The sequence below is a fragment of the Mercenaria mercenaria genome, chromosome 5 (assembly GCF_021730395.1).
Source record: "Mercenaria mercenaria strain notata chromosome 5, MADL_Memer_1, whole genome shotgun sequence".
NCBI classification, from domain to species: domain Eukaryota; kingdom Metazoa; phylum Mollusca; class Bivalvia; order Venerida; family Veneridae; genus Mercenaria; species Mercenaria mercenaria.
This window is the reverse complement of record NC_069365.1, coordinates 41,178,264-41,190,028: the sequence shown is the minus strand read 5'-3', so window position 1 is coordinate 41,190,028 and position 11,765 is coordinate 41,178,264. Positions and strand designations below refer to the sequence as shown.

Genomic DNA, 11,765 nt, shown 5'->3' with positions numbered 1-11,765 from the left:
GAACAACCGACCTGAAAATCGGTAGTTGTCATTTACCAACCAAATTGGAGGTCCGTATGCTGCAGCGTTCTTTAGTTATCGTTTTCAGTCTCAATGTCACTGTGACCTTGACCTTTGCTTTACTGACCCCAAAAACGATAGGGGTCATCTACTGACCATAGGCAATCATCAAATGAAGTCTGAGGCATGCATACCAAACAATTCTTCTTCAATAGGAAACCCATAGTTGACAAACTGACAGTCAGACTTTGACAAAAACATGATTGTTCTTAATTTATAGATGAAAACCATTTTCCAGATCAAGGTCAAGGTCGCAATGACCTTACCTATGACCTTTGAACAACCGGCTTCAAAATTGGTAGTTGTCACCTGCCAGCAAGATTGGAGGTTCATGTGCCGCAGCTTTCTTCAGTTATCGCTTTCAGTTTCAAGGTCACTGTGACCTTGACCTTTGACCTACTGACACCAAAAACAAAACTGGTCTTCTACTGACACGGCAATCATCCTAAGAAGTTTGAAGAGTACTTCAGTTATCGAGCGGAAACTATTTTCAGTCTCAATGTAACTGTGACCTTGACCCTTGACCCCAAAAAGCAATATAGGTCATTTACTGACAGCAGGCAATCATCATATGAAATTTAACGTCTATTTGCCAAAGCATTCTTCAGTTAGCGATCGGACACGCTTTTCAGTCATAACTTCACTGTGACCTTGACATTTGACCTACTGACCAAAAAACAAAAGAAGTCATCGAATTACCGGAAGGCAATCATCCTGTGAGGTTTTATACCCGTAGACGTAAGCGATATCTGAAATCACAGACACTTGAGGTCTGGAACCCCCACCCACTCCAGCCCAAACTACTATGCACCTGTATATATTTTCATCATCATCATTGTATATCCAGACTTAGACTCTAATTAGACTTATTTGAACTAATTAAAAAAAATATATAATATCTCACTAGCTATTTTTAAGCTAGTGAGAGACTATATATTTTATAAAATTAGTTCAAATAAATCTAATATTGTTTGTGTGATTAGAGTCTGGGTCTGGATATACAATGATGATGATTAAAAAGTATACATGAGCGTAGTAGTTTGGGCTGGAGGAGGTGGAGGTTCAGACCCCAAGTGTCTGTGTCTGAAACTGCCTCCCCGTTGGCCCAAAAACGATTATACATGTAGAAGTAACTATCACGAAAATTCATTAACTTTAAGAAAATGTTATATGTTGGCACCTTCAGTAATTACATGTATATATCGTATGATATTGCTTAGTTTTGTCTGTCTCTGGAAGGCGCACAAGACTGTATTGTAACACTCACAAGTATTTATAGCAGCTATAGCTTTAATGTATACTGTACTAGATCGAGCACAAATATTAGAAAAAAGTTTAATATACCTTAAATCGCATTTGGGTTAAATATCAAATCCTCATATTCTATTTACTTCTGACTAACGATGCAAGTCACCTAGTTTTCTATTTTTATTATTCATTCGGAACACTGGCGTACAGTATGTGCATTCAATAACTTAAGAATGTTGCAGTTGTCAAATTAATAACCTTTATGTTATGTTACACTATTGTTGAAGGATTTTAGTATTAAAGGTACCGCTCAACATGGCTGACTCGGAAGAAGAAACTGTAAAAGATCTTAAAGGTATGTCTTACTAAAACAAGTGCATGTACATGTACATCTATTTTTATAATGTTAGGTAAAAAGAACATTAATACATGTAGATCTACGTGCAACAACACCACGACCCTTGTCATGTATGAAGGAAACGTTCGGCAAAAACATTTCATACTTATAAATATGAAATACTAGTAATTTAGATAAACATGGCAGCCGAGCAGGTACATGTAAACACGCGTAATCAGTGAAGAAAATGTTAGCATTCTATTTTTAATATTGGCATATATATCATTAGCATTCTATTTACTGGCATATCATAACTGGAACGATAGCTTTGTTCATCTGTATCGATTATAAATACTGAACGTGTTTAAATTTTTTAACTTCTTTAATGATTTACTTATTGTCCTTGAGCGACATTCAAACGGTATAAACAGGCCCGTATCCAGAAATATTTAATGGGCGGGGGAGGGTGGGACACCAGTTTAGAACAAAGGCGTCGCCGGCGAGGTGCACAGCGCCGAGAGGGGATGGGTACAGGAAGGGGACCTCTGTCCCTATTTGGGGAAAGAGCGGGGTCTGTCCTCCCGGAAAGTTTTTGATATACAGGTATGAAATGGTGGCCTCTGGTGTATTTTTTGTCTAAATTTTGAGGTACTGTAGGGGTACTCCCCTCATTTTAGGAGAACCCCCCTGGAAAATTTTGAAATATAGGTGCGTTTTGAGTCTAAATTTTTAGAAAGTGTTATTCCTTTGCCAAAATAGTTTGGTGCAACTTTAATGAGTATACTTCTCAGCCAGCTGGGGTGGGGGAAGGGGGGGATTGAATAAATATCAGCTTAACCTTTAGCCTGTTAGCGGCAAGTGATTCTGCTTTTGCGACCAGTGCAGACCAAGATTATCATGGTCTGCACTGTTCGCTTTTCAGTCAGTAAATTTTCAGTGAACGCCCCTTCGAGTAATAAGTGGTACTGCCCAAATTGAATGATGGAACAGTCCATTTTAGAAATTTAGCAGTGTTAATGTTAATTTTACAAAGTCATGGCATTTTTAGAAACTTTTGTACGTTCCTGTTTTTCCCTGTACACTGTATAGAAAGTGTACGCAGTATGAGCTCAGTGTGAGTTAGTAGGTCCATTTTGCTGATATACATCTATGCAATGCAACTGTTGCAACAGTACATCATAATCAAACTACGTCATTACTGATGATATTGGAATAGTAACTGATGATACTGGTAAAAGTTCATCCAATGGTTGCTATGTGTCTCGGAATACTAGTAAGATAGTGTTAAATGTAAGAGAACGCATATATAGATCTAATACTTCCAAATTCGTAGATAAAAAAAGTTACTTTGATTTCTTCATGAACTATTTTTATCATTGGCTTGTCAGTGTTGAACTAAAAATTTTCCTTGCATAGTTCAGAATTGCTATGTAAATAAAGCATATTTTTTGTAGGTTTGAGAAAATTTGGTATAGCATGTGGCGTCAGATTTGCTTCTGGTGTCGTTCTGATAATTATTGGTGCAGTCGCTGCGGGAGTAACAAAATCTCGCGGAATCCCGTACTTTCTCGGGGCATTCCTTACAGGAATAACGGTAAGTGTACGTAAACTAGATCTCCTTTTCCAGAATTTTAAATAGAATCTTAGTTTGCCACAAACTGGTGAATTTGTTATAGGAAATGGCACGATTTAAAATAATGCGATTTGCATTTTGAAAATTGAAATATTTCCGCTGATTTTCGAGTGTCCTTCAAGTAACGTTGGTGGAAGTGCAATGCTGAAATTCACTGCATGTTGTTGCAATGTTGGTCAAATCTATATTATGCGCTAACAGAAGAAGTAAAGGTACAATGCTATTTCAGCAATATCTAATTAATTAAAAATATTTTAATGAGAATTCCTGATAGTAGTGCTCGTTGATACACGTGTTTTAATGCTGAAATCCAAAACAGAACTTGTTACGGCCTAAATAAACAATTTTACATTCTAATAACTGAAATCGCTATAAAATAATGTGAATAAATTGTAACAAATGTGCTAGACTTACTTTTATCCTTAGTCACGTTATCCTTGATGACAATAATCAGCTATTAGTTTATCAAAAGTATACAGATACTGTATATAGACTGATACGGAGAAATAATTGAAGTCTCGGATTACTACTAATGTAAAAATTCAAAATGTGTACTAATTTCTAAAAATTGCGGCAAGTATATATAGAATTGCGCAAAATCTTTAAAGGCACAGAACACAATATACCGGATGTTAAGAAGTTTAATGCCCCCGCGCGTTTTAGTTTGGTAATATCTTATTGCATCTGTGATATACAATTACACGAATAATATAAGATGTTTAATACATAGAGATGATAAATCGTTCTAAAATCTTAAGCAATATTATCCACAACTAGCCAAAAATTACACTTAAATGTACATAATTATTATTTGTTTTCGATATTTCTGTGTTTTTTAATATGACCATGTACAGTTGGAATTTGGTATCTCGAAATCCCTTATCTCAATATTCCGCCTATCTCGAAGATATTTTCTAGTCCCATCCCGAAAACACAGACGCAAAGTACCATTTTATGTCGAATTTTGGTTATCTCGAACTAAAACGTTCAATCCCTTTGAGTTCGAGATACCGATTCTGTATTTACCTCCCTTGCTTGACGCTTTGCTTTTTTATTATTTGTTCGGTCTTTCTTTAATGTAATGTGTAAGCTACAAACTATTGTCTAACCATGAATGTAGTTCTGTCTTTAGTTTGTATGTTTATTAGAAAGTTGTTCATAGCAGTATCAGGACAGAAAGTCACAACTGAAAATTATTTTCTCTTTATGTTCTATTTTGCCTGTTCATTTTGTTGGCTATGTGTGTGATGTATTATCTCTTTTTTTCAGATGTCAGTTTCAGAACTTGTCAGTCATCGTAACTGCCGTAATGCAATTCGCGAAAATGCTTCCTCGAGTCAAAAACTCAAGTTTGTAAGTTTATATTCTATATTTGATATAGAGAACACATACAGGGGCCTATAACCTTATAAAATATTAGTACTCGGTCTGGACATTCTCGCATACCATTCTGCCATGGTTCCCTGGATTTTGACGAACCTCTGTTGGATGAGAATGGGTCTAGAAGACATTTATTGAACTCTATTGTTGATAAATTATTTCTCTATCGGTTAATTAACACAATGCAAGTAGAGCCAGGCCTGTCGGCGTAAAGACAGCCCTTTGGAAATATAAAGACAGGTGGTCCTTCTACACAGGTAAATTTACACCGTTTAAACCTGAAGTGAAAACAGAGGCCTTTGTATGCAGGTCTTTTTGCGGAAATGGTCTTAAGCACAGATTTGAATGTATATATATTTCTGTAGGTAATGAATCAACAAATTTGTTTCTTCACACTTAAAAAGTTTTCTAACGCAACACTTGTTTTTTCCCCAAATATCTTAAACGTAGCCTTGGGTAAATTTCTGAAATGTGGCATTCGTATGTAAAATTTTATGATGTGAAATTCAAAATGAAATTTCAATAAAATGAATCAGAGCAAATATTATATATACATTGTATCTAAATCAGCTTCTTTCTTACAGATTCGCATCGAAACTGGCATCAGTGTTGTTGCCGTCTTAACTGCTATTCCTGGTGTTATTTTAGCGGGTGTAAACGGAGTTACTGAGCCCCGCTGTAGACGCGGCGGTGTATATGGATACACTGTGCCATGCCAAAAAGAACCGTATCAAAGTACAACCATTTACAAACTCGCTCTTGCTATCATGTTGCTCTTGATACTGAGCATAATCATAAATGCTGTCTTTATTTGTCAAGGCGCAGTTTTTAATCGCCCAAGCGACAAGGAAAATGTTACGGCTTCCACCACGGGTCAGCAACAACCATTGGTTGAAAGAACTAATAATCAGATACCTGGAAGTGGTAGTGGCTCTACAGGGTTCGTATTGAATACCCGTCATGGACACCCAGAGCCATTTGCAGGAGCTATATTGTCAACAAACGCTCAACAACCTGTGTTGCAAGGAAATTATAATAACCATAGTGAAAATAGCTCCACAGGGTTCGTATTGAATACTCGTCATGGACAACCAGAGCCATTTGCAGGAGCAGTATTGTCTACAAATGCTCAACAACCCATGGTGCAAGGAAATTATAGTAATCGGTTACCTGGAAGTGGTAGTGGCTCTACAGGGTTCGTACTGAATACCCGTCATGGACAACCAGAGCCATTTGCAGGAGCTATATTGTCTACAAACACTCAACAACCTATGACACAATCAGATTATAATAACCGCGGGGAAAATAGTTCTGCAGGATATGTTCTGAATACCCACTACGGACAACCGCAGCCATTTGCAGGAGCAATATTGTCGACAGAAACTCAACAATCAGCATTGCAAGGATTGAACACTTTAGTTTCAGAACTTCAAGAACAAAATAGGTTACTCCGGGAGCAGTTAGCTCTCCAGCAGCAGCGAGCTGAACCTCAAGAACAAAATGTTACACCAAGTGCTCCGGTATCAGAATCTCCACCAAGTTACGAGTCTTGCATGACAGATCATTAAAATGCTGTTGCACACATCAAAATGATGTTGTACACATCAAAATGCTGTTGTACACATTAAAATGGACATTGCCGTTGTGCATATTAAACGTCCTTTGTACACAAAGGTGTGACAGATCATTAAAAGGCTGTTATACACATTTAAAGGCCGTTATTCACATTACAATGCCGTTGTACGCATTAAACGACTGATGTACACAAGTGTGTGACAGATCATTAAAAGGATGTTATACACATTTAAAGGCCGTTATTCGCATTACAATGTCGTTGTACGCATTAAACGACCGTTGTACACAAGTGTGTGACAGATCATTAAAAGGCTGTTATACACATTTAAAGGCCGTTATTCGCATTACAATGTCGTTGTACGCATTAAACGACCGATGTACACAAGTGAATGACAGATCATTAAAAGGCTGTTATACACATTTAAAGGCCGTTATTTACATTACAATGTCGTTGTACGCATTAAACGACTGATGTACACAAGTGTGTGACAGATCATTAAAAGGCTGTTATACACATTTAAAGGCCGTTATTCGCATTACAATGTCGTTGTACGCATTAAACGACCGTTGTACACAAGTGTGTGACAGATTATTAAAATGGTGTTGTACACAACTTTGTGGCAGATCATTAAAAGACTGATGTACACAAGTCTGTAATAGATTATTTAAATGCTGTTATGCACACTATTGTTGCTACAGGTTGATTGTGCTGTACACCATTACATACTTTCGTTCAGTCGTTTAATAACTGCCTTGCAACGAACTCGTCTATAAGTAAGAATATTAACAATCCGTCAGCGCCACATAAATGATACATGTATAACCACGAGCTTCTTTGATTAGTTTTCATAATTATGTACGTTATATACAGGTGTATTAGTTTCATACGCAGCTTTGTGTTCACTTTAAACCACATGTACATGTCTGTTTGATGTTGGATTCTACCAAATCTATAACCTTGTGTTTTCGTATACCCTACAGTTTAAATTAGCACTGGCCAGTTTTAGACTTATCTATAGAGCTGGTCTTGTCGCGATTGTTGCGATTGTGATAGTAACTGATGTATTTATGATGGAAACTGATGCAAGTATGTTTTCATGATTAAAATTGTTTAAATCATGATGGTAATTAATGTATTCTTGATAGAAACTCTTGTGAGCACGATCGTGAATGTTGTAGTCATGATAGCCATTACATTTGAATATTGGTATCTCGAATTTAAAGGGATAGAGCTTTTTTACCTGGAGATAACCGGAATTCAACTAAAATGATATTCTGTGTACGTGTTTTCGGGACGGGGCTTTAAAATAATGTCTTCGAAATAACCGGAATTCGAGATAAACGAGTTTGAGGTATCGTTTTAACTGTATTGTAATCTGTGAAAATGCACTTATCGGATAGGCATTATTGTAATAATGAAGATAATTGATGTATCTATGATGGACATATTTGTTGATTTTACGATGAAAACTGTTGTTTGTAAGCATGGGGAAATTGCTGTAACCATGAATGTCTATTTTATTCAAGAAGGAAACATGTTGATCCAATTCGGAATATTGTTTATTATAACGTTATATTCAACATAGTTAAAAGATACCTCAACTTTATGAATAAACAATATTTAAGAAAAAAACTTATGCCGTGTAAATTCCAGTTAGGATATTTGCCCCATTGACAGTGTAGGTCAAGGTCAAGGTGACTCAGATCCAGGACAGGTAAAGGTCATATGGGTCACTCGGGCGGCACAATGTCAACACTTTTGAAATATACGGTATTTTCCGTAAATATTGACCTGGCACTTATGAATAATCCGTATATTTCCGTAAGTTAATGTTCGGTGTCCGAACATAATTAGCGATATAACTATTACATATATAATTCTTAATTGATATACTGTCGCATGTGCAGGTAGCTGTGCGGACAAAGCGTTTAGCTGCCAATATCAGTGTTGTGGGTTCGAGTCCTACGTCTGACCATATCTTCCGCCCCCCCCCCCCCCCCCCCCCCCCCCCATAATTTTATAAGTTTATATGCAAGTTTACCACTTATTTTATCAAGCGTATCGTGATATTTATGGTTCATTTATGAAAAGATATCATATTTACCCGTTTTAAAGAAGCGGAATAAAATTGTTTGAATAGTATCTTAGATAAAAAGACAAATTACCTGTCACCAGCGTTCCAGAAAATAAATAGTAAAAGAGAAAACAATTAAAATTCATGAAATATGATACATAAATTAATGTAAAATTGAAACAGGTATCGATAATATTACATTACATTAAAAAATTAACTAAGTGATTTCAAACCCGTGATAACGTGCGCGGAAGTCAGACACCTTATCAGTACGCCACCGTGTCATTGTTACTTTAGTAAAAGAGATATTTTCAGGATACAAATATTGCGTAAATCAACGAAAACGCCCGAAAGTATTGGTGAAGATTAATGAGTGCCAGGTCAATAATTACGGACAATATGCTACAGTACTCACATACGACTTTTGCCTGATGTGTAGAACAGATAAAAAAAGTCGACAAAGTGATTGTTCTTGCTTTTGTTTATGTCTGTTGAAAGCTCTTGTGGCAAAGTAGCACATTTTAAAACGAAAATGTGAATATGCATTATTCATTATTGTATTGCACCGAATTCAGCACAAATCATGCTTCCGTAGAAAACAAAACCTTTACTGTCGAGTCATCATTGCCTTGTTCATTTTCTTGTGAACAGGCCCAAACCCAGTCTTTTTACTGTGATTAAAAATGTACACCATTGCAATGAACAAACAACTGACCGGTCTGTGAGGAAATAAATGAGCCGCACCATGAGAAAACCAACATAGTGCATTTGCGACCAGCATGGATCTGTGAGGAAGTAAATAAGCCTCACCATGAGAAAACAAACTTAGTGCATCCGCGCAGTCTGGTCACGATCCATACTGTTCGCTAACGGTTTTTCTAATTACAAATAGGGTTTGATAGTATGGATGCGCAGGCTGGTCTTGAGCCATGCTAGTCGCAAATGCACTATGTTGGTTTTCTCTTGGTGCAGCTCAAATTTGGTTTTGAGATCATATTTAGAAATACTGCTGCTAGCGTCAAAACGTCTTGTGCGTTTTCTTATAATGTTTAATTCATTCAGACAAGCCAAAATAATCTTTTTATGACGAATTAACATTCATTTTAAAACGCCGTGGAATCAAAAACAGCCACGAATGTTTTCATAAAATTTTGTTTTAGCATAGATCAATGCAAATGACGACGCAGGTTTGCATTAAATGTTGCAACATTTATATTTAAACTCTCTTTCCTTCTGCCAACTTTTAAGTCAATAGGGGATAAAAAAAATAATATAAAAATCGAAAGAAGTCATAAAACAAATTCCCCTAGAAAACAAAATTAGGCAGAAAGTCTTATTGTTCCCAAAGTCCCATCAAATTCCATGGTGACTTATCGGAGAAACAGTTTCCCTTAATCGTTAGCAACGAAAAATTTTAGGACTTGCAAATATCTAATTCAATCAGACTGTTATTGTAATTAGCTATTATCCGAAATTTGCTATTATCCGAAGTTTAATCACTCTTTAGATGCCGACAAAATGGTGTTTTTCTCTCTATTGCGTTTAGCCATATCAAATTATCAGGAACATGGTTATTGTAAAACGGTAGCTTAAGCTAATTAGTGCTGGCAGAGAGAATTTTATTCCGCTATCACCGGCGGTCTCATCGGGACATTGAGACAAATAAATACCATTTTAATGTCAAGAATAAACATACATCATCGATAATCTGCAGAGAAATGGACCCTGAAATTCCACTAAACCAGTCAGAGGTTCTACAATTATGCGACTATACGACGTTGAATCGTTCTCTAGTTTGTTTCTGTATGCATGTATCCATGATTTATATATTTCATGCTCAGAAAAGAGATTTGTTGCTTCTGATCACAAATCTTTCACGAATACTTGAGTCTGTACAATAAACCTTATTCGATCTTTTTGTTTTTAATTTATTTATTTTTCATTTAGATATTTCTTTTGTGCTTTTTCATGCTTAAGAACATTTTACTTAATATGTACTAGACCATTTTTAATCTAAATGTCAAATCTAAATGTCGTCGAAAATGTAATGAAATAATTTAACTGGAAATACATTATATACTTCATTTTCCCCCCAAAAAGCTTGTTCACCATCTTTTAAGGTGAACCTCAACTCGCAAATGCACTATCTTTGTAACAATTATCAAAAACCAGCAATCTTCACAATGTCCAACACCATCATACTGTAATATTGACCTAACAGGTTCTTAGAATATGAATGTCTAACACATTAAAATGGACATTGTGCGTGAAGTATTTTTTTCCTCTTAATCGAAGAAAACATGCTGACCTATACACAAAAGAATCCGTTTTTATTCCGGAAGTATGCTAAATAAGATCGATTATATCTCCAATATTGGCAAATCTTAAAATAAATGTTCGATAGATATGACTGATAAATATTGATATTATCTTAAAACCCCTTGCGAAGAATATCTCTAAAGTTCAATCACGGAGCCATAGATATGAAATAAATAATAAATGTCAACAAAATGTTTTCCATGATAAGTTTGAAATTATCTACGTATTTGTATCTACAAGTTCCACCGATAAGCCGGGTTCATACATCCATTTCGCGCCATTATTCTCTACCTCTCGCGGAGTCTCGCTCCATGGTGCCGAGATTTCTATCAACAATATAGGCAGAACTACAATGTACATTTGCTGCAGTTCTGATAGTCTGAAAACCTACACCACCTAACAGATTAAAATACATATGATGAAGTTAATGTTTTTATTTCAGTTCATTTTTTTTCAAATTCTCTGATGCACAACTTGACTGTGTTTTGACGACATCAGTGGCTTGACACGTGATTATGTAATACCTGTGAAAATTGTTCAATTCTTCAAAAATCATTTGGGAAGTTTCCAATAATCAACACTCTGTGTAAACTCTGAAGTGAAACAAAATATCACAATTCAATGAAACAACTGTACAGTACAGTGACTACTACTCATTTGAACAAATGTAAGTTCACACAGTGTGTAGTGCTCAGAAAAAATACAAACCGAGTAGAACTCTGCGAACAAAACAAACAGAGTAGCTCTCAGCGAACATTACAAACCGAGTAGCGCTCAGTGAACAATACAAACCGAGTAGCGCTCAGTTAACAGTACAAACCGAGTAGCGCTCAGTGAACAATACAAACCGAGTAGCACTCAGTGAACATTACAAACCGAGCAGCGCTCAGTGAACAATACAAACCGAGTAGCGCTCAGTGAACAATACAAACCGAGCAGCGCTCAGTGAACAATACAAACCGAGCAGCGCTCAGTGAACAATACAAACCTAGCAGCGCTCAGTTAACAATACAAACCGAGCAGCGCTCAGTTAACAATACAAACCGAGCAGCGCTCAGTGAACAATACAAACCGAGCAGCGCTCAGTGAACAATACAAACCGAGTAGCACTCAGTGAACAATACAAACCGAGTAGCGC

At 36.4% G+C, this 11,765-nt stretch overlaps 1 protein-coding gene across 1 annotated transcript; it reads left to right on the top strand.

Annotated features, from left to right (window-relative positions):
* The first annotated feature begins 1,487 nt into the window (after window positions 1–1,487).
* Window positions 1,488–7,118, top strand: LOC123556994 (uncharacterized). Its single transcript, XM_045348156.2, has 4 exons — window positions 1,488–1,663; window positions 3,100–3,239; window positions 4,548–4,631; window positions 5,243–7,118. The coding sequence occupies exons 1-4, from the start codon at window positions 1,624–1,626 to the stop codon at window positions 6,224–6,226; spliced, it is 1,248 nt and encodes a 415-aa protein (XP_045204091.2). The 5' UTR covers window positions 1,488–1,623; the 3' UTR covers window positions 6,227–7,118.
* Window positions 7,119–11,765: the final 4,647 nt, after the last annotated feature.

Excerpts from the sequence above, each read along its gene's own strand:
- LOC123556994 (XM_045348156.2), top strand. The coding sequence starts at position 1,624 with ATGGCTGACTCGGAAGAAGAAACTGTAAAAGATCTTAAAG. Across the intron at positions 1,664-3,099 it reads AACTGTAAAAGATCTTAAAG|GTTTGAGAAAATTTGGTATA; the intron begins GTATGTCTTACT and ends TATTTTTTGTAG. Across the intron at positions 3,240-4,547 it reads CATTCCTTACAGGAATAACG|ATGTCAGTTTCAGAACTTGT; the intron begins GTAAGTGTACGT and ends TCTTTTTTTCAG.